This window comes from Gopherus flavomarginatus, chromosome 2 (genome assembly GCF_025201925.1).
Source record: "Gopherus flavomarginatus isolate rGopFla2 chromosome 2, rGopFla2.mat.asm, whole genome shotgun sequence".
NCBI classification, from domain to species: domain Eukaryota; kingdom Metazoa; phylum Chordata; order Testudines; family Testudinidae; genus Gopherus; species Gopherus flavomarginatus.
In genome coordinates, this window is record NC_066618.1 from 285637533 (window position 1) to 285661279 (window position 23747).

Below are 23747 nucleotides of genomic sequence, written 5' to 3' on the forward strand. Positions count from 1 at the left end.
CTTTTCAGTCTCTACTGTTTACTTTGAGGAAGGAATTCTAACAATTAAAAAAATCTGAGCATCGGGGCCTTCCCTGAACAAATGTCAAGGAGTTATTCAGACATGACAGAACCAGGACCGAATGCAGATTTGCTCCAACACTTAACACTTTTCCTCCATAACCAGCAGCATTTCTTTTCCAGGCCCCTCTAAATGTGAGGTCGAGAGGTTTGCAGCCATTCGCTTCAGACATACTTATAGTCCGTCTTGTGAAGATAATGGGGACTATGCCCCAGTGCAGTGCGAGCAAGAAGAAGCATGTTGGTGTGTGGACCCTGAGGGGCGAGAGGTCCAGGGAACGAGGAGGCAAGGGCAGCTCCTGACTTGTGGTATGTATTGGAGTGATATAGTAGTAAATTCCTGGCATTAATTTTCACATAAGATGTATCCTCCCCAATCCTCCTGAAAGGTTTGTTAGATTTTGGAACAAAATACCACAGTTATTGTCAGAGTTTCCTGCAAGCTTCTATTTTCTCTCCACCTCTTTTTCTTCTCTGGCCCCACAGCTGCACAATACACAGTCCTGTGAGAGAACAGCAGTACCACCAACTAGACTTCATCTCCTTCCCATCCAACCCAGTGATGGCCCCCTATCCAGGACCTCTCATCAGTCCCCCTCTCTCCTAGCCTTTATCCTGAAATGGGAGTGTCCCCTGAGTGAAAAGTGCAGCACTAGTTCTCTTGTCAATATTGCCAAGCCCAAGCATTCAGAAATTATGAATCCGGCACTGAAAATTTATTAGATTTTAAAAACAAATGGTGGGTTCCTTTTATTTACCTTCCTGATTTTGGCTCCTTTTGGGTTCATATTTTCAAGCATTTCCCCCTAATTATGACAGCAAGGAAGTTACATTTGTTTTGAAATAGAAGCTGAGATTCACTTGACTCCAAGAGCTGGGACTTTAAGAAAAACACTCAATATCACAAGGCTTTGTGACAAAATTGAGAGTGTTGGTGACACTGCACTTGTATGATGCCTCTGGTGTGGGGGTGCATTGCTTCTGAGGTCTCTTTCCAGCCACCTTGTTCCCCATCTCTGTCCCTGTGTTACTTGACCATGAAGGTTGCCAAATCCCATAGAGGCAAATGAAGAAAAGATGTGTGAGCTGCCATTTCATGATACAAGGGAGATTTCATTAAGGAAAAAAATGCATCAAGCTGGAGCCCAAAATGAAAGATGACAGCAGAAAATGTCAAAGGGGTCAGATGGGGGCAGGGAAGGATTTGTTTAAAATCCTTCATTCTGGAGAGTAATGCCTAAATATTCAGGTTTGTGCAGGAAGGTTGGGGCTACAAAGGCTTAATGCAGGCAGCCTTCAGCAAAATTAGTTTCTCTGTCTACTAGACAAAGTTATGCCATGTAGACAAAGAAACAATCAATTCTGGGTGTCATTCATGATCCAGAGTCACTATAAGCTTTAGGTAAAGGTGGGTTTACTGTAAAATGAAACTGTTTGCTCGCCTTCAAGGCTGATGAGCAAGGATATTGCAAAAGAGCCTCTGGGAGGCCTTTGCATCTGGCAGGGCTGGCTGTTTTCTCTCTGACTGCTCCTCTGAGATCTTCTGATGGGTTTTTGTGACATAACTTGAGGCTGTTTGAAACTCAGGTATGCAGTTTTTTTATTTTTTATTTTTTTGCAAACTCAGGAAATCTAAGCAGAGAAATTGGAGGTTCTGCCGACGAACCACTGAAAAGGAATTTTCACAAGGATATATTCTTCGGGAGACTGGTCTAGCAGCCACATGCAATACAGTCGTCACATTTTTTTAAATCTACTCTTTCTGATATTACAGGAGTGCTTTGTCAAGCAAACTGTCTTCTCTTTACATGCTGGTGTGATTTGCTTCAGGGAGGGGAGGGGAGAATGTTTTAGAAGCATGTATTTGTTTCTTATTGACATTTTGGGGGATGTGAATTTGTGTGGGTCAAAAATGCTGGCCTATGTGATCCCTCGAAGGACCTCATCCAAAAGAAAGACAAATAGCCACCCCTCCACTAAAAATAAGGAAGGGGAGAGCTACAAAAGGACTAGGATCAACTAATTAAGGGAGCGAATACAAAAGCAGGAAAGGGAGTGCAGGCTATGGGGTGCAAATGAAGGAACCAGAAGGGGACACCAAGTATAGATCCTCCGTCAAGGCTTACTGGAATCCTAGGAGGTGGTGGGCGGATCCCACCAGAGCTAAAGGCCCACCCCCTTAGGTGAGGTGAGGTTCACATGACCTGGGGGACAACAAATGAAAAAACAAGAACAGGAGTAGGGTTAAAAGTTCAAAATGAGGGTCTTGCATGGGGACATAGACCAGAGAATCTCAGACAAGTTGCTGGATTGATAGCCTAAAAGACTGAAATTTTTATCCACAAAGCAGGTACAATAGCATCCATGCAAGCTACCGCACCCGTGTGTGTCAAACCTGCGCTGAGCACTAGAGAGGAAAGGGTAGTTTAGTCTCTGTGTGGCCTCAGCAGAGGCTGCCATGAACACTAACAATGATGACTGTGGGTTCTAGGATTTTTGTGAGATGGTCGGTTCTCGCCAGCCCCAGAGCAAACAACAACTACTGTGCCTTGGCCCTCCAGCTGACCCCCAAATCCTACAGCTCTGAATGTCACCAAGCCATTTCCTGGTGACCTGACAAGCACAGAAAGGGGTTGGGATTGGGGGCAGAAGGATTACTTATAAAAGAGGTGTGTCAGTATTTAGTTTATAATCATCTACACCCAAAGTTTTTAGTCCCATTTCCCCATTACTTCACTTAGCCTTTCAGGCAAATCCACAGTTTCCTAGGGAGGCTGATCCCAGTCGGTGCCCAATTCTCCCCAAACTCATTCCCTTAGGAAAAGGCCTCTCTTCATGCCCCTTTCTGGGGCTGTTTTTCCTTTAGCCCTCTTTCACCTCTCTGTGTTCTTGGATGCTGCCTCTCCTCCTCTTCCCCCTCCACCCAGGATGAGCTGGGTCTGGTTTATATACACCCACCCCACACCCCTCCCATTCCCACCAGCCTCTGAGAAGATTGGTTAATGGAATCATCTGCTTGGGGATTATTCCCCCTCCGATGTGACAGCTCATACTATGTCACTAATACCAAAATATTTGTCTCCTTGTTTTCCTGTGTCCAGGTGAAGAACGAGCATGTGCCTCAGAGAGACAGCAGGCTCTATCAAGGCTTTTTTATGGACCTGTTGGGCACTTCAGTCAGCACAGTTTGTTTGACATCCCGGATGTGAAGTCAGAGACTACAGTCAGGTTTTCAAGCTCTTGCCCTCCTTCCTTCAAGGAGTTGTTTGTGGACTCTGGATTGCTATCTCCTATCACAGCAAAGCAGAATGCCAGCCAGCTGTTCGCACTAGAATCCATTCTCAGTGACGCTGTCAGAGGGATGTTTCCATCAAGACAATTAGCTCGAGTCGCCCTTCGGTTCACCACCAACCCAAAGCGCTTCCAAGAAAACCTGTTTGGAGGAAAGTTCCTGAAGAACCTGATCCAGTTTAACTTTACAGGAGCACTCGGCACTAGAGGGAAATTCAGCATTGGCCAGTTTTTCCAGCAGGGAGGCGTGACAGGAATGGACAATGGAGGAGGCTTTGCAGAACGTCCGGAGGGGTTGTCACTGGAAACATCAAAGGAGAGCTTCAATTTGAGTCAACCTTTTGTGGATAGCTTTGGCCGCACAGTTCGTTTACAGGACAATCAGAATGGGGTGGAATTTCTTGCTTCTCTTCTGGAACTTCCAGAGTTTTTTGTCTTTTTACAACATGTTATTTCTGTCCCTGAAAACATCGCTGAAGATTTAGGTGAGGTGGTAAAAATAGCCTTAAAGTCCAAAGATTGCACTGAGCAGCCCATGGATTTGTTTGTTCCAACGTGCACTAAGGAGGGGAGGTATGAGGAAGTTCAGTGCTATGAAGCCATGTGCTGGTGTGTGGACTCGCGAGGTAAGGAAGTCCCAGGCTCAAGAGTGCTAGGCAAACGTCCAAGGTGTCCCACTGCATGTGAGAAGCAAAGGGAAAGTCTGCAAAGCTTGAAACAGAGCCAACCTGCAGGATCTGATCTGTTTGTTCCCTCTTGTACAACGGAAGGAGGTTTCCTACCGGTCCAGTGCCATGGAACTAATTGCATCTGCGTTGATTTGGAAGGCAGAGCTATTCCAGGAACAACAAGAAAAGCTGGGGAGCCCATGCAGTGTAAGTCTAGGGATTATTGCTTTAGGAGTGTGTTGTTTTGTTTTTTTTGTAGGGATTGTGCATGCTACTTCTCCTCTTATTCAATATTGGAAATATATGGGCTAGTGTGTGAGAGCACAACTGCCCTCTGCTGGAAAGGGATAGCTTGTGGGGGAGGGTTAGCTCAGTGGTTTGAGCATTGGCTTGCTAAACCCAGGGTTATGAGTTCAATCCTTGAGGGGGCCACTTAGGAATCAGGGCAAAAAATTGGTCCTGCTAGTGAAGGCAGGGGACTGGCCTTGATGACCTTTCAAGATCCCTTTCAGTTCTAGGAGATTGGTATATCAGCTGTTGTTGTTGTTATTATTATAAAGAATCAGAGGTGGTCCAGCATTTGTTCATGTAGCCCTCTAATGGTTGGGGGATCACAGAGAATATACTCTCAAATATTCCTAGTGATAAGGAAGAGTCCCCCTTAGCACAAGTGGGTGTAGAGCCTGCACGTTCAGAGCAGAAGGATGTGAGCTCTATCCTTGTTAATGAGCATATCTCTGAGTTCTGTCCCTGCTGATGGCCTTGTGGCTACTGTGAATGGTGTAGCTAGTGACCATGCAACCCAGTGAGTCCATGCAATTGATACATCATACTGTGCCTCAGGAATAGCCTGTCTTTCGATAGAGTGGAAAGCTGCTTTTCTTATGGGACAAAATAATCCATGCAAATGCCATTGACCCTCCTTGGGTTGGACCCAGGACATTCCGAGCTAAATCTATGAGCTTCTGTTACTTGAGCTACAGGACTGCGTCCCTCAGCTGCTAGCTGTAGGAAACACATTAACTTCATGTGTGCACCACCCACTAGAAGGGACAAAGGCCAGAACACTCAATGTGGGTCCCACAGTCAGTTCAGAAAATTGAGCATCAAATGTTACCTGTCTCTTATATAGCGATTTTCATTGTAAATGAAGCTGATGATTAGATGTTCTAGTGTGTAAGTATGACACTGGGCATAAGCCTGTAACAGGTAATCACAGCCCCCCTCCACTCTTCTATTAATATGATATAATGGCAGAGTGAAGTGCCTTGGCTAAAAAAAGGGGTCTTATATTAACACCTAAAGCTCAGTGGGCTTGAACAATGGCAGATGGGCAGAGGAAGCTGGTCCCAGAGGCCCAGGCCCCCATTGAGAATAACCTGCTGCACATTTTGGAGAGTTCAGCATCAGAAAACAATAGCAAAGCAGCCAGCAAATTGTCACGGCCCTGATGGTCCAAATGGAGAGAGAGAGATCTCAATAGCTATGTCCTGCAGCATTTAGGGATTCATTGATTGCAATCTATAACCTGTTTGGCCCACAGTCAGAAGCAAACAGGTACCATAGCCAGGGGAGAGCACAAAACACTGGTGTTTTAGGTTCATAATGGTCTGCTGGACTCAGAGACGTGCTACTACATTTTGCTGTTTTTATCGAGCCACTAGCCAGTGTTTACAAAATGAGATTTGGCCCTGACGTTGGCAGTTGTGGCCTCCAAAGGAGACAAACTGACATCTGTGTTTTTGTTTGAGGGATGAAGGTATATCCTATAAATGGCTGTAAAATGTATTTAGGTGAGAGAAGTGAGGATAGCAGTTCAAATTTCCTTTTAGATTGGGGTGAACATGCTCAGAAGTATTTTGCTACACAAGTATTCCCAGTGGCATCTATGGGGCTTGGTTTTTACTCCAGTGGGAATTTATCTGAATAAGGATGGAGGGCAGATTTTCAAAGGTATTTAGGTACCTAGACACACAGGTAGGGACCTCACCTGCTTAAGTGATTTTGAAAATCCCATTTGGTGCCTACCTGTATCTTTCGGTGCCTAAATGCCTTTGAAAATCTGCCCCTGGGTAAAAACCTCAGGATTTGGTCCTCTTTTAATAATGGGACACATAATAATAATTGCCCCAAAATAGGCATACAATCAATAGTAACAATAAGCAATTTCTCTAAATGTGTTTGCAAAGTAACCAAGTTCAGGTCAGCTTGCATCACATACCTACAGTGCATTCCTGAGATTAATGAATGCATATTTTCCTTTCCCTAGGTCCAAGTGTTTGCCAAGTAACTGCTGCTCAGGTTTTTCTAAAGACGGTGCAGCTACTGTTATCAGACCCAGGTGCACTGTCTCAGCTGTCCAGTGTTTACATCCCACAGTGCAGCACCGACGGTAACTGGAGACAGGTGCAATGCAATGGCCCACCTGAGCAAGCTTTTGAATGGTACCAAAGGTGGATCACCCAGAATAATGAAGGCAAAACTCTGCCTGTTGTTGGCCTGTTGAACATACTACTTGAATATAAAGAATTATCTTCTCAAGGCTTTGCAGCCTTTATTAAAGGCTTGTATGTGTCTGGCCACCAGAATATCTTCCCAGCATTGGCCAAATATTCTTCTTTTGATGCTCTTCCCCCTGGAGTGCTGGAGGGCAACGTGACAGTTGTTTCAGAGAACATTTTATTGGATCCATATACATTCTGGCAGCTTCTGCATGGTCAGCTCACCCATTACCCGGGGTCCTACACTGATTTCAGTGCCCTTTTAGGCCACTTTGAACTGCGCAATTGTTGGTGTGTTGACAGCAAGGGAGAAGAACTGCAAGGAACTAAGGCCAAGGCCAACAAGATCCCAGCATGTAAGTAACATAACAGAGTTTCTGGTTCTTTATTTACTCTAGTAAGAAAAATTCATCTAGAGAACCACGAAGTAGAAGGATATTGACTCAGGGAAGGACCCATTGATTCCACAGTCACTGCTAGCAAACAGCTGTCTCTTGGAAAAGAATAGATTGACCCAACTTTAGTAGCAAGGCGTGTGGTGTATTGAAAACTGATCAAATGACAACCTATCACTTTAAATTTCAAGGGGTTTCCTGCTTCTGCTTGTAGGCTAGGGAACTCTGTAGGCAAGGATGAGATCTGGGTTTTCTACAGTCAGTCTGCGAAAGATGCAGTTGGGTCCAAGATGGATTGAGTTGTGCCTTTCTGCCTTAGGTAGTAGCCTCTCTCTCTCTGTCTCTCTCCATTGATTGTTGTGTGTTAGATTTCTGGATTCTAAGAAATGAAGTAGTATTAAATTGCAGCCTTTCCGGAAGAGTATTTGTTTTGTTTCTAACTCAGAGGTTCTCAAACTAGGGGTCGGGACTCCTCAGAAGGTCGCGTGGTTATTAAATGGGGGGTCATGAGCTGTCAGTCTCCACCCCAAACCCAGCTTTGCCTCCAGCATTTATAATGGTTTTAAATATATACAAAAGTGTTTTTAATTTATAACAGGGGTCGCACTCAGAGGCTTGCTATGTGACAGGGATGTCCAGTACAAAACTTTGAGAACCACTGTTCTAACTCTATGTGTTTATGCTGTGAGCATAACATGGAGAAATAAAATAGAGAAAATCCTTTCTGTGGAAAAAATGACAGCCAGTCTTATACCAGGGTCAAGTAGATTTTATAATGTATGGTTACCATTTTTAGAATTTGAACACACTCAAAACACAGATAATGAGAAGGGGTTGAGCAAGTACAGATGAGTGTGGGACTTATGGAGGTAATAAATAACAAGTTATGAAAGTGATTTGTTACATGCACTTGTCATACAAGCGTTATGTTAAGGATAAAATAAAAGCACTCTAAAGTAAGGTAAGAGGAATTTTCTTTGCTATTCTTATTACTCAGTGTTTTCTTGCCATCAACCTGATTCAGAAAAGCAAACCTTTTTAGGAAAGCACTTAAGTATGTGTTTAAGTCCTTTTGAGGTCAATGGGACTTAAGCACGTGATTAAAGTTAAACACATGCTTAAATGCATTCCTGATTTAGGGCTGTAATTAGCATAGTATAGTCAGATGCTGCAGCGGCGAGAACCGTATAAGTACCTAGATAGATAGGCTGGATTTTCAAAAGCACACAGCAGTGGCCTAACCCTGCTCCCATCAACTCAGTGGCAGCGCCGAATGCTTTTGAAAATCCCACCTGCACAGGTGTTGACTTCGTCATTTCCCAGGGGGGTGCTTGATCCCTGCTCTGCACCAGGCCCTGCCCCCACAATACCCCTTCCCCCAAGGCCCCACCCCTGCCCTGCCTTTTCCTGCCCGTACCCTACCCCACCTCTTCCTGTCCCTGCCCTGCTTTTTCCCTCCCCATTCTGCCCCCTCCTCTGAGCGCACCCTGCCCTCGCTCCGCCCCCTCCCTCCTGTACACCGCTGAATGGCTTATCTTGGCGGGTGTGAGGTGCTGGGAGGGAGGGGGAACAACTGATCAGTGGGGCCCACCAGTGGGTTAGAAGCACTGTGGGTGAGGGGAAGGAGCTTACTGATGAGGCTGCTGGTAGGTGCTGAGCACCCACTATTTTTTTTCCTGTGGGTGCTCCAGCCCTGGAGCACCCACAGAGTCAGGGACTATGCTCACCTGTATATCATGTTGCTACCAAAGCAGTGGGGATCTGCATTGCACCACTTGGGTAGATGAACTGTGAGATGGCCCTGGGAACTAGAATCACCATCTTAGTTCCTCAAATGGGTGGCGGAAAGGACAAAGGGTGGGAAACTTCCAGTGGGAGAAAGAGCACACGAAAACTCAACCATCGGTTCAGGGGGCAGGACTGGAAGAAGAGCAATATTAGATTAACACAGATATATATTTGCAGAGAAGCTTGCATGGAGCCTGTTCACAAAGTGCCTGGCTACAAGAAATTAGTAAAAGACAAAGCATAGAAAATGCAAATGACAGGTCGTATGCCAATCATCACCCTGGACACTTTGCTTATATGTTGCATCCTTTCTCCCAGCCTTTGCCTTAACTGACTCAAGGCAGGAACTGAGCCTTTCTGCCTGTTTACATGGAGCCTAGCGCATTCTGGGACATGCCGTAATACAAATAAAGAATAACAACAACTCTTACTGATCACTTACCCCCCCCCCCCGTGTACAGAGGGTTTTTCTTTTAACTGATGTAAACCAAAGTAAATATAGAAAGAACCAAGAAATGTTAAATAAGAGACTCTTGAATATAAATGTGTGAATCTTTACTGGAATAAGATAAAAGTCATTAAAACAACCCTTTGCTGTACATACAGGCCCTGGTGCATGCGAAAGTGTAAAGAAGGAAGCTATGCAGTTCATTGATGAAGCAGAACAACTCATCCTAGCTTCGAATGGCTCCCATATTCCTTTGGGACAGAGCTTTTTAATGGCAAAAGGACTTCGACTAACAGACAACGATCTTCTTCATTTTGCTGAGACCTTTCAATCAGGAATCGCATTCTCTGAAAAGCTATTGGCAGGAAGTGACTATGCAGTCCGACTGGCAGCACAATCAAGTAGGTTGGGAGAAGTAGAAGTTGGTAAAACTGATTGAAATTATATCTTTGGAGAACAGGGCCATTGCTTAAAGGGGAATAATGGATAAACTCACCCAAAACATTATCTGTATGTACCAGAGCTCTATAGGCCACAGTGAGCCTTGCTGAACGTGAGCGTAAATCCATCAGAGTTCATGAAGTTTCAGTTGCTTACATCAGGGATGAATTTGAACCTTTTTTTTTATGTAGCACAATGGTCGACATTAGAATCTGGACATTTCCCATTCATTAAATTTCCCAGTGTATTTGTAGTGTTTCCACTTCTAAATGAAGGGAATAGAGTAGGACGTTGTACATGTGCATTTTTAAAGAATATCCTGGTTGCTGTTTTTTTTTTTAATAGCCTTGCATTTCTACTGGCGGAGTCACTTTACTTCAAAAGGTTCTGCTGGACAAACTACGCTCCTGGGATTTCATCCTTACATTCCCCAGTGTGATGGCCTGGGAAACTGGGAACCAGTCCAATGCTACCAGAGTACCGGTGAGGCATCACCTGCAAAATACTCACTGCTTCTTGTTGAGTTGAGATGACTATAGACAGATCAGACTGACATATAATGTAACAAAATTAGAAGAAATAAGTTATTTCTTAACCAAAAATATATTTGCCACATGTTATTTTAAATATATATCTGTATTGGTAGGAGAGAGACAATGGATGCTTCATGAAGATACTTGGCCAAATTCTGTCCCTCTGGCTTTCCGTTGTGAGGAATCCCTGGGTAATATAAAGCTGGCATACTGGGCTTTGTCACCCACACTCTTCCAGGTGTAGGGAGCATTCCTGGGGGCCAGATGTGGGAGGACAATGAAGTAGCCCCTTGAGGTCTGTGTTCTAATTTACTTCAGATAAAAATCTTTAGGCTAATCTAAATTATGGCAGGGAATGGCTCAGCTGCCACTCAGCTCTAGCTGGGTTTAGAGTTCCCTTTCCCTCTGACATTGGGCCTCTTGTAGACTGCAGCTTGGCCAGACCTAGTGTTACATGTTCATACAGCAACAACAGAGAGAATATTCAGAACTTGTTATTTTTTAAATTAATGTATTGTAAACTTTACAGACCATCAGTCAAATTTTCATCTGACTTATTACCCTATAATATTTCAAATGATTCCAGTAAAGTCTTGTGGGTTATCAATCTAGGTAAACTGAGCCCAATGTGTTCATACACTGATCATGTGAGTTTACTCTTCACAAAATGTGCCAGATCGTATAAAATAAGAAATGCCCTGAATCTTCAGCTAAAGTACAAACCAGAGCCCTGATGCAGATATTGAAAACTTTTTGGTTTTTCTTGCCAAAATGAAAAACTGGAAAAAAAAATGCGGTGCAAAGAACATTTTATTCAACCCCTAACTATTTTTTTTTTAGGTTTGCTTCTGTTTAATTCTGTTTCTTTTTTATCCTTTTAAAAATAATCTAGCAACAAAATGTTTCTAAGCAAAAAATCAAAACATTTCATGTAAAAAAGCCAAATGTTTCAACTTTTTTATAACAAATATTTCTATTTTTTTGAATGAAACTATTAACTGATTTTGTCCCAAATTCACAAATAATTTCGGTGGACCCAAAATTGTATTTTTTTTTTTTTGGTGAATAAACTATTCATCCAAAAAATTCACCCAGCTTCCTCTTCACTGATCTGGATTGTGGAACTAGCAATTATATTGTTTTCATGGTGATGCTGCCATATGGACTGTGTTCAGTATTCCAGCCACCAACAACAAAATTCTCCTGCAGTTCAGATCAGCCTGTGATAATAACAACAAAGGAAAGGGACATACATTTTTCTAATGTAGGGCTGCTATTATTTCTTGCCTAGGTCACTGCTGGTGTGTGAATGAAAGGGGACGCTACGTTACAGATTCTCTGATCATACGCTCAGCACAGTTTCCAAAATGTAAGTTAATCTTTTCGTCCTACAATTTTCCCTATTCTTAGCTGATACGTGTCTATATTTTAGTTTTGACTGAGATTTTTAGTAAATCGCATATAGTATAACTCAAGGTTGTTGTTTTTTTTAAACCTTCACAAAAGAAAGCACAGGGAAGAAAGAAGTTTTGTTTTGTAGCTAGATGAACTCTGTGTGTCTGACTCAACTATTTGGCAGGCTATTTAGAAAATAAGAACAGCCATATTGGGTTTCTAGTTCATGGCAATGAGTTCCACGGGGTAGTTATGCGTTGTGTGAAAAAGTACTTCCTCTTGTTTGTATTAAACCTGCTGCCTGTTAATGTCATTGGGCGATCCCTGGTTTTTGTATTGTGTGAAAGGATCAATAACACTTCTCTCTCCACTTGTTTTCCATATGGTTCATGATTTTATAGACCTCCATCATATCCCCTCTTTCTAAGCTGAACAGCCCTACTCTTTTTAGTCTCTCTTCATATGGAAGCTGTTCCATACCCTTGATCATCCTTGTTGCTCTTCTCTGAACCTTTCCCAGTTCCACTATTTCCCGTTTGAGATGGGTGACCAGAACTGGACACAGTATTCCAAGTATTGTGCACCCCATGGATCTACATAGTAGCATTATGATATTTTCTGTTTTATTTTCTATCCCTTTCCTAATGGTTCCTAAAGTACTGTTAGCCTTTTTGACCACTGCTGTGCTGAGTAGATGTTTTCAGAGAACTATCCTCAGTGACTCCAAGGTCGCTTGCTTGGGTGGTAACAGCTGATTTACAACCCATCTATGTGTATATATATATATATATATATAGTTGGGATTACTTTTTCCAATGTGCATTACTTTGAAGTATCAGAGGGGTAGCCGTGTTAGTCTGGATCTCTAAAAGCAGCAAAGAATCCTGTGGCACCTTATAGACTAATAGACGTTTTGGAGCATGAGCTTTCGTGGGTGAATACCCACTTCATCAGATGCATGTACTGGTAATTTCCAGGGGCAGGTATATATAAGCAAGTAAGCTAGAGATAACGAGGTTAGTTCAATCAGGGAGGATGAGGCCCTGTTCTAGCAGTTGAGGTGTGAGATTTACTTTGAACTTATCACTGTTGAATTTTATCTGCCATTTTGTTGCCCAGTCAGCCAGTTTTGTGAGTTCCTTCTGTAACTCCTTGCAGCCTCATTTGGACTTAACTGTCCAGAATAATTTTTTTATCATCTGCAAACTTTGCTGCTTCTCTGTTCACCCCTGTTTCCAGATAATTAATTAGTATGCTGAACAGCACAGGTCCTAGAACAGATTCTTGGGGAATCTCACTATTCACCTCTCTCCATTGTGACACTGGCTATTTATTCCTACCTTTTGTTTCCTATCTTTCAAACATGAGTGATTCTTGAGATGAACTTCCTTTTTACCCCTTGGCTACATCGTTTCCTTAAGAGCCTTTGGTGAGGGATCTTGTCAAAGACTTTCTGAAAATCCAAGTCCACGTATTGACTTGATCACCCTTCATCCATATGCTTGTTGACTTCCCCAAAGAATTCTAATAGATTGATGAGGCATGATTTCCCTTACCAAAAGTCAAATTGACTCTTCCCCAACAAATCATGGTTATCTGTGTCTGCTATAGTTTCTACAGATTTGCCCAGTACTGAAGTTAGGTTCACAAGCCTGTAATTGCCAGGATCTCTTCTGAAGCCCTTTTAAAAAATCTGCAATGTTTGACTTCTACATTTACCCTTTTGCTTGATAGAATTTAGGAATAGACATGTTTTTTCAAGGAAATCTTCTGCCTCATTCCCCAGAAATTGGATCTACAGTGTGATTAACTGGGCTAAGGTAGGAGAGGAACTCCTGCCCTCTACTGCATCGAGTTGGAATGCTCCAGTGAGCTTCAGAGGCCCTCTACTGCTAACATCAAATAGCAATTCATGGTCCGGATGTAGCAAAGCATTTAAGCATGTGTTTAACTTTAAGCATGTGAGTAGGTCTCTGACTTCAGTGGGACTTGTCACATATTTGAAGGTAATCATATGCTTAAGTGCTTTGCTGAATGGGGGTTGTAACTCAAGTGGAAGAGGCATAAGCTTTTGGAGTATATGGATATGAGTTCTCTTCTTGCTCCTGTTGTGCAGTTGCAGGTGGCATAGTCTGCAGCACAGTGACAATAATGAAAACTTGGGTGGCTGTAGGTTTGTTTCAACAGAGTATAATTTCTTTTGCATGTGAGATGCATTCCTTTTCTGTAGGACCTCTCAAATTCTTTCAATATCTAGGAACCACGTTACTTTTTCCACTTTTAAACTTTAAATGCATTTGGTCTTTCCATATTGTATGGCTGATAATACTGAGTTTTCTGCCAGGAGACATAAAACTTTGAAAAACCTGGAATATTTTTTTTTTATGATCACATTTATTGTCATTTCGTTTCTTGGTCAGCTCCAAGGCATGTGTTTGTAAGTTCTGATTTTCTTTGAATAGGAGCCAGCAGAGATTATTGGGCCAACTCACCAGAAGTCAGTGAAGTTACACTGGGGATGAATTTGTCCCAGGAGCACTTCAGCCTTGTTTGTTTGCCATGTTTGCTGATATAGGAGACAGAATTAACACTTAACGAAGAATTCACATGGCAGCTGCCGATCTGAGGCCATGTATTAGTACAAAGATGATGTCTATGAGATCTGAGATGTTCAGGGTGACCATATTTCCCAAAGGGAAAACAGAACACTATGTGGGGCTTGCTTGGGCCCCCTCCCCGTCTTGCCAGGGCTGGCCCGAGCTGCTTGCCTGAGCCCTGCCTGCCCCCCTAGTATAAGAACATAAGAATGGCCATCCTGGGTCAGACCAAAGGTCCATCCAGCCCACTAACCAATGCCAGGTGCCCTAGAAGGAGTGAACCTAAAAGGTAATGATTACTTGATCTCTCTCCTGCCATCCATCTCCACCCTCTGACAAGCAGAGGCTAAGGACACCATTCCTTACCCATCCTGGCTAATAGCCATTAATGGACTTAACCTCCATGAATTTATCTAGTTCTCTTTTAAACACTGTTATAGTTCTAGTCTTCACAACCTGCTCAGGGAAGGAGTTCCATAAGTTGACTGTGTGCTGTGTGAAGAAGAACTTCCTTTTATTTGCAGGGAGAGAGAGCTCAGTGGTTTGAGCATTGGCCTGCTAAACCCAGGGCTGAGAGTTCAATCCTTGAGGGGGCTGTTTAGGGATCTGGGGCAAAAAAAATAGCTTGGGACGAGTCCTGCTTTGAGCAAGGGGTTGGACTAGATGACCTCCTGAGGTCCCTTCCAACTCTATGATAAACCTGCTGCCGACTTATTTCATTTGGTGGCCCCTAGTTCTTATATTATGGGAACAAGTAAAGAACTTTTCCTTTTTCACTTTTTCCACACCACTCATGATTTTATATACCTCTGTCATATCCTCCCCTTATTCTCCTCTTTTCCAAGCTGAAAAGTCCTAGCTTCTTTAATCTCTCCTCATGTGGGACCCGTTCCAAACCCCTAATCATTTTAGTTGCCCTTCTCTGAACCTTTTCTAATGCCAGTATATCTTTTTTGAGATAAGGAGACCACATCTGTACACAGTATTCAAGATGTGGATGTATCATGGATTTATATAAGGGCAATTATATATTCTCCGTCTTATTCTCTATCCCTTTTTTAATGATTCCTAAAATCCAGTTTGTTTTTTTGACTGCCACTGCACACTGTGTGGATGTCTTCAGAGAATTATCCCCGATGACTCCAAGATCTCTTTCCTGATAGGTTGTAGCTAAATTAGCCCCTATCATATTGTTAGGGTTATTTTTTCCAATGTGCATTACTTTACATTTATCCACATTACATTTCAGTTGCCATTTTGTTGCCTATTCCCTTAGTTTTGTGAGATCTTTTTGAAGTTCTTCACAGTCTGCTCTGGTCTTAACTATCTTGAGCAGTTTAGTATCATCTGCGAACTTTCCTACCTCACTTTTTACCCCCTTCTCCAAATCATTTATGAATAAGTTGAGTAGGATTGGTCCTAGGACTGACCCTTGGGGAACCCCACTAGTTACCCCTCTCCATTCTGAGAATTTACCATTTATTCCTACGCTTCGTTCCCTATCTTTTAACCAGTTCTCAATCCATGAAAGAATCTTACCTCTTATCCCACAACAACTTAATTTACGTTAAGAGCCTTTGGTGAGGGACCTTGTCAAAGGCTTTCTGGAAATCTAAGTACACTATGTCCACGGGACCCCCTCTTGTCCACATGTTTGTTGACCCCTTCAAAGAAGCCTAATAAACTAGTAAAACATGATTTCCCTTTACAGATACCGTGTTGACTTTTGCCTGACAATTTATGTACTTCTGTGTTTCTGCGGGAGGCTGGAGTTGCTGCTCACCTGAGCCCTGCCTGCCTCCTACCTGAGCCCTGCCTCCCCATTGCATGGGGCTAGCATTGGGCTCACCCACCACACGTTCCTCTACACCTCACTTTTTGACAAAAGCGGCATTTGTCCTGTTTACTCCTGCCAACTGAGCAGTTGGCAAGAACAAATGGGACAAATGCCCACTTTTGACAAAACAGTTGGGACGGGCAGAACTTAAAAAAGGGACTGTCCCGGCCAAAACAGGACATATGGTCACCCTAGTCAGATGTTGTCTTATTCAGGAAGGCATGATGAGATCAGATTTATTCCTTCATTCAGCCATGTGTTTTCTCTCTCAAAGGCCAGACATCATGTCAGCGATCTCGAGCCAATGCGTTAATTTCCAGCTGGAAACAGAGTGGATCAAAGCTCAACGCTACTGCTGCAGACCTGTTCACCCCCTCCTGTCTTGAGGTAAATAAGTGTAACTGGGGGATGGGGAGGAAAGGAGCAAACTGAGCCTTCTCCACCATGGTTAACGCCCTGGCAAGGTCACAGTTCCTGTGCTGAGGAGCTTCCACCATGCACCCCTGGGGGTTCATGTCACCCTTCAGAGGTAGGATGCTGAGCAGGGTCTGTACCCAAAGGAGAGTAGACATCATCTTGCTTAAAGGATGGTTTAGTGTGCTCACCCTCCACACAGGGAGCTGAGGAGGAGACTGTCTCTCCTGAGGTGCCATTCCTGATGAAACTTTTCCTGGACAATGTGGCTCTGCTCTAGCCCCAATGAAGAAATGTGCCTAAATGACACTATTCATTTAACTGAATTTTAAGAGGAACTTTCCAATGATTTCTTCCAATGGAGGGGAAGATTTGGGCCTCAGAGACAGAAATCAATTCTGCCTGGCCCCAGGAAAGGCTCCACGGTGCTTTCTAGTTATATAACAATGATCTAAATGGGGCTTTGAAGATGAGGACAAAGGATAAAATGCAATTTTAAACCCAGGTTTTTATAGGATTTCCATACGAATTCTTTGTAAAGGTAAGTGTTGCTTCTTGCAGGGCCCAGTTCTCTTTGCTGGATCAAGCTTGTGGGCTTACGAGCAGCTTTTATTTGTTTTTTGTGGTTCATCTTGTCACTGCTTTCTTACATGAAACTGGAAGATGTTTTTAATTTTAAGCTCCCATTGGAAGAATATATAAGGGATAAAGGATTTCAGAAAAGTGGGCAGTTGCTCAGGCAGACAATATTAAAACCACAACTGCAAACTATCCTGATGCAAAGGAAAAACAGGAAGAATAATAGGAGGCCAAGACAGCTGCATCAGCAGCTTTTAAAGTGGAAACATGGATGAATTGCTAAGGAGGATTACAAAAGGATAGCCCAAGCATGTAAGAACAAAATCGGAAAGGCACATAATGAGTTACCCCTAGCAAGTGTAAGACTTCAATACAGAACTGGCTCGAGCCCTCACCCCGTAACCTGGGAAATTTACACACCACCCTTGGTTATCTCTGAGAGGCAATATTTCCTCACTCACAAGCACAGAGTCTGAGCGTAGCAAAGGAATTTGTAATAAAAGGAAGGAAGTAACTTGGCATTAATTTGGGAAAACACTGCAAACAGAGTTCATAAACATAAACTGTGAGTAAAAGACCCACCCTCAAGTAGGTTGGGCAGTGTCCTTTTTCCCCTCAGGTTCTTAAGTCCAGTAACCCAAAAGTCCCTTTCACATGCCCAACCCTTCTCTGCACCCCACACCCAGTTGTTGTGCTTTGTCAGGGCAGACCCAGAGTTCAGAAGTGCATCTGCAGAGTTCACTTTCACCCCCCCCCCCCCGCCCTTAGGTGGGGTAAAGAGGTACCTTACTCACTCTGCTGCTCGGGCACTCGCTCACCGCACCTCTCTGCCAGCCACCCTGCTGGCTGCTCCTGCTGGCTGCCCGCTCACTGCTCTCACCTTTCCACAAACTGCCCTGCTGGCTGCTCGTCACGGTTCTCTGCCACTGCTCTGCTGGCCACTCACTCACAGCTCTTACCACACCTCTCCACTAGTCGCCCTGCTGGCTGCTCATCATGTCTCTCTGTGGCACAAGCCACTTGTTCACCAGATGACTGTCAGTCACCTTCTGCTGCCACCTGCCTCTCTACTGTGACCTCTGTACACCAGTCTCTTAGTAATGTTCAGCTCTGTTCAGGCTGGTCAAGACTGTCCCACCTCAAGTGATTTCAGCTCTGATTGGGCATTTAACATAACAAAGAGGCTCCTAATGAAGCCTATTTAGCTCCATTCTTTGAACAGTGGGGAGGAACAGGTTAAACCTTTGAGTGAAGCCTCCTGGCTGGGGATACCTGTCCCCACCCCTCTTACTTTCAGGGCTCTGACATTTGAGTCCCTGGCTTAAAGCTCTTTTTGCTGTGTTTTCCTGTGTTCCTACGATAATTACAACATTGGCAACCATATTTCACTACCCCTGCATTCAGTGCTAAGGAGATTTGTACCCAACACCAGCCAAATCTGATCACTTTGACACCATTGTATCCGCTGAATTTGTAAGCAGAGCAGGAGCAAAAAGTATTTAAATAAACACACCCAGATCACTCCCCATCCCAGCTAACTGTCAGGAAAACATTCATTCAGACTTTACTTATACAAGGAACATAAAACAACGGTTCTCAGCCAGGGGGTCCATGACCCCTTAGTGGGCTGTGAGCTGGTTTCAGGGGGCTGTGAAACCTAGGGTGACCAAACAGCAAGTGTGAAAAATCAGGACGGGGGTGAGGGGTAATAAGAGCCTATATAAGAAAAAGACCCCAAATCAGGACTGTCCCTATAAAATCAGGACATTTGGTCACCCTAGTGAGACCCTGCATCTGAAGCCCATTCCCCAAGCACTGGCACCCCTGCAGGGTTGAAACCAGGAGTGGAAGTGTGAGGCTGAAGCCTGGAGCTCCGAGCCCCATTGCTCCCCACAAGACTAAGACATAAGATTCAAGAGATAATTGTAGCTTTCTACTTGATGCTGGTGAGGCTTCACCTGAAGTGTTGTGTCCAATTATGGGTGCCACACTTTAAGAAAGATGTGACAGCTTGAAGAGAGTCCAGAGGAAAGCATCAAAAATGATGCAAGGTTTAGAAAACCTGACTTATGAGGAAAGCTGGCCATGGTTTGTGTTGAGTAAAGACCTGATACGTCTTCAAATATGTTAAGGAATTTTATAAAGAAGTTGATGATCGATTGTTTTCCATGTCCACTGATGGTAGGTCAAGAAATAATTAGTTTAATCTGCAGCAATGAAGATAGGTTAGATTTTAAGAAAAATTTTCTAATTCTAAGGGTATAGAACAGGCTTCCAAGGGAGGTTGTGGAATCCCCATCACTGGAGGTTTTTAAGAACAGGTTGAACAAACGCCTGTCAGGGATGATCTAGGTCAGGGATCGACAACCTTTCACAAGTGGTGTCCCGAATCTTCATTTATTCACTCTAATATAAGGTTTTGCATGCCAGTAATACATTTTAACATTTTTAGAAGGTCTCTGTAAATGGGTGGACTCACCCCCGCGGCACCTCCTGCTGGTCACTTTAGGAATTAGTTCAGGTTCCAGCCTGGAGCGCCCTCTGCAGGCCAGTGATCCACCTTGTTTCCTGCTACAGGCCCTGTGTCCCTCCCAGGACCCCGGTGCCCCTTTTACGTGGGGTTCTGTCCCCTGGCAGCAACCCCTTTTCCTTAGGGATTTCCCCTCCCTGGGGACCCCCACTTTGCCTCAGTGTAGGCTACTGCCAGTCATTGTCTAGCCCCATGCCCTGGGGCAGACTGCAGTATCAGCCACTCATCATCACCAAAGGGGTTTGGACCTGCTGCCTTGGCCTACCCCGGGTTGCGCCCTACAACCCCAGTACCTCCTGGCCTAATCCTAGGCCGCAGCCTGGGGATTTCCAGGCAGGAGCTCCCCAGCTCCACTGCCTTTCCCCAGCCCTGCTTTACTCTAGGTACCTTGTCAGTTCTATGCAGCCAGGCCCTTCTCCCTCTACAGGCAGAGGAAGACTGTCTGCCCTTGGCTTCCCTGGCCTTCTTATTAGGCCCTGCCGCTCAGTTTGGGGCGTGGTCCCCAGCTGCAGTCACTTCCCCAATCAGCCCAGCCTAAAAGGCTGCTTTCTCCAGCCCCAGCCCTTCTCCAGGGCTGTTTTAACCCTTTCAGGGCCGGAGCAGGGGTCCACTCTGCTACAGTCTCTTTCTGTAAGTCTATAATATATAACTAAACTATTGTTGTATGTAAAGTAAAAAAGGCTTTAAAAATGTTTAAGAAGCTTCATTTAAAATTAAATTAAAATGCAGAGCCCCCCACACTGGTGGCCAGGACCCGAGCAGTGTAAGTGCCACTGAAAGTCAGCTTGCGTGCTGCCCTCGGCACCCGTGCCATAGATTGCCTATCCCTGGTCTAGGTTTACTTGGTCCTGCCTCGGTGCAGAGGGCTGGACTTGATGACCTCTTGAGGTCCCTTCCAGCCCTACAGTTCTATGATTCTATGATGAAGGCTTTTGAAATGTGGGTTCTGGTGCACATTTCGCATTAGCAACAGCCCTGTGTAAAGTACATCACCCTACAGTGACATTGTAATTGGTCCATCTTAGACTGGAGAATATACTGTGCTACAGAAGTCAGACACGGGTGCTTGGTGTGTGGATCCCACGTCAGGAACTGTAGTTCAACACAGCAGCAAGGATTCAGATGGCAGCCCCATATGTAAGTACTGGTATTCACCAACTTGCTAGCTAAACCATTTTGAAAATCAACCATTTATTGTCTCAGTCTCACAGGTTCTCTGTTACACAACTGGGAGTCAAGAGGCCTGGTTCTATTCCTGGGCCTGCCACCTATTTGCAGTGTCCCCTTGATCAAGTCAACCGCATTAATCTTATGTACTCAATGGTCGTAAATTGGCTTCAGTTGAGCTTCACTGATTTACATCAGCTGGAGGTCTGGTTCCTGGATTTTACAGTCCCATGGTTCATTCTGATGTATAAATTATGAGGAAGTCTCTGAGTACCATTGAACTTTAAAATATCCTCCTCCAAAGGCTATAAAATAACATATATACAAAATCACAGCAGGTATAAAATATCATCTATTTACATGGCAATCTGTGGCCTGGCTCCAGTGAGATTCCACACTTGCTATAACACCCCATAATTGTGCCTAGCAGCTCAGTGGAATAGGAACAGACCTATCTGGACATCTGGGAACCTTTTAACTTTTTAAAAGATAGATGTGAATCAGTTCCTTTTGCCTGTGCCATTTAGAGCTTTCAGCACATTAAAATACATTTAATTTGTTTATTTAAAAAATTGCAAGATGCCTTCAATACGTCTTATCACTGGCTGAATAAATCATTACAAATAATTTATTTAACAAAATTTGCTTTTTTTATGTTTGCAAATTGTCCACAAAAAAAATTGCAAAACCCTCGAATTTATTCTTTTCACTGAAATTGTTGGCAAACAATTTCTGCTTTCAGACTGTTCATTATCAGTGGGTTGTGAATATACAGAATTTACATATGCAAGAGTACAAACTTAGTTCCCAGTTCTGCAAGATCTTTCATCTATGTAATTTTACATACAGGTTCAGTCCCATTGGGTAAGAACCAGGCTGAACACTTTGCCCCAAGCTGGGATTGAGTTAACTGGAGCTATTCATGAGCGTATAGTTACATGTTCATAAGTGTTGGCAGGGCTGGGCACTTAAAATTAGATTTTTTGTGTATGTTAGTGTTAATAAATAGAGCTAGTTGGGAATCTTCTAATGAAATATTTTTGTCAGAAAATGCTAATTTGTCAAAATGAAAACAGTTCACAGAAAAGAGTCAGTTTTGATAGATCGCCAGGTTCAAAATAAATAAACAAACACATCTGGGGAACAAAAATCTGAAATTGATTAAACATTCTGTTTCAACATTTTCAAAATGAGAATTTGTTTTTGGTTCAAAATGACTTTTTATTTGAAAATTTTAATTAATTTACATTTAGGCTTGACAGAATTCGATTTTTATTTTTTGTATAATTTTGATAGATAATATCAATGTCTATCTTTGACCAAATTTTTAATCAATCAAAATTTTCATAGTTGCTCAAAATTATGGTGTGTGTGTGTGTGTGTGAGAGAGAGAGAGAAAGGGAGAGTGAGTGAGGCAATGAGAGGGCAGACAATAACTAATAACAGCAGATTTTGAGATTCAAAAAGTTAAAGCTCTATACAAACATAAATTGTCAGCATCCTATCTCAAAATGTACAAAGTGTATATCCTTAAATCAAACTCTAATAAGTTCTCAAGCAGCATTTTTTTTACTTTGCTGATCTGTAAATTTTGATGATTATTGATGGAAATATTTTTTCATAGGTTTGTGTGTGTGTGTAAGGTGAAATTGATGTTTACTGATATTTACTGATAAACAGACTAATCTTTCCAAGCCTCTTCATACTAAAATAAGGATAGAAAACCCCAAAGGAATAAGTTAAATATATAAAAAGGTCAAAATCAAATGTAACACTTTGAGATTATATAAATTAAACATTTTTACTGACATGACCCAAAAAAGTTTGATGATTGTTTTGCAAAAAAATTTAAGATTTCAATTTTTGTTATCAGTTCAGGATGGGAATTTTTTTTTTTAATCTTGAAAATTTTCATGGCATGGGAAAACTGTCAGTCCCCTCCTCCAACTCTACTAGCTTATTCACTGGGATACTCATGGAAAGTGAACATAGAAAGTGCTCAAACACAGTTGAAGCAAAATTGTTTTAAATATGAAAAAATATCAGTATCATCAGTATTGTATTTCTACAAGATCAACTTTATGAAGATTCAAATAGGTATATCTCCATATATTATATTAAGCTATCTCATAGAACTGAAAGGGATCCTGAAAGGGCATTGAGTCTAGCCCCTGCCAGGACCAAGTACTGATTTTGCCCCAGATTCCTAAGTGGCCTCCTCAAGGATTAAACTCGCAATTGACCTGAGTTTAGCAGGCCAATGCACAAACCACTGAGCTATCTCTCCTCCCTCCATACAAATGGTTCAAAATGGCAGCATTTTGTGGAGATAGTGAAGTCTCATGTATATCTATACTGATACAAACTTAACTATGGTCTCATGACAATTTATCCATTATAATCTCTCTGTTTCCTTCAGTAATAGCCCCAAATTTAAAGTATCATTATGGTAAGATATAGTGTTTTGGACAATTATTGTACAATACTGAAGTTCATTTCTGTAGGTGCTCAGAGTTTCTCCTTTTCTGCTCTTTCCCTTGTAATCAATCTCTTGTCTTTAAAGGTCCTGGTTTCTGTAGTATGCTAACGTCCAAAGTTAGCTTACGAGAAATTGGCAAAGGGTACATTCCTCAGTGTGAAGGGGACAACGGAAACTTCTCACCAGTCCAGTGTGACCAGGATCAGGAAAGGTGTTGGTGTGTCTTTGAGAATGGAGAGGAGGTGCCTGGAACACGAGTAAGAGGAGAAAGGCCAGCATGTGAAAGTGAGTTGTGGCAACAATCAAAATAAAATTTACACAAGGTTCAGATCCAGAAACAGGACCCTGATCTAAACTTTCCCAACATTTAGCTGTGTTGAGATTTAGGTTCCTGTTCCTGTTAAAGAGATTTATTTTTATCTATCTATGTATTTAGAGGCTCCAGCCAGGCTGGGCGCATTTTCCAAACTTCCTTAAAGTTCAGAGGGTTGTGTTTGGTTGGGCAGGGGAGAGGGCTTTTGGATTCAGTGGCCAATCTTAGTGGTAATGAAGAGTCAAGACAGATGAGCCAGTTATGCTAGTCTAAGAACCACCCTGAACAGTTTGCCCAAGACTTCAACTGATC

The 23747-nt window shown here is 43.0% G+C and overlaps 1 protein-coding gene across 2 annotated transcripts in view; it reads left to right on the plus strand.

The window, feature by feature from the left end:
- TG (thyroglobulin) overlaps positions 1 to 23747 on the plus strand; it is a 213418-nt gene that overhangs the window by 17659 nt on the left and 172012 nt on the right. For both annotated transcript variants that reach the window (XM_050940484.1, XM_050940485.1), the window contains exons 8-16: positions 183 to 368; positions 3161 to 4225; positions 6288 to 6875; positions 9309 to 9551; positions 9937 to 10074; positions 11416 to 11493; positions 16228 to 16340; positions 20502 to 20613; positions 23207 to 23407. In XM_050940484.1, the coding sequence (XP_050796441.1) occupies positions 183 to 368; positions 3161 to 4225; positions 6288 to 6875; positions 9309 to 9551; positions 9937 to 10074; positions 11416 to 11493; positions 16228 to 16340; positions 20502 to 20613; positions 23207 to 23407 (2724 nt within the window). The remainder of the gene's footprint in view (positions 1 to 182; positions 369 to 3160; positions 4226 to 6287; positions 6876 to 9308; positions 9552 to 9936; positions 10075 to 11415; positions 11494 to 16227; positions 16341 to 20501; positions 20614 to 23206; positions 23408 to 23747) is intronic.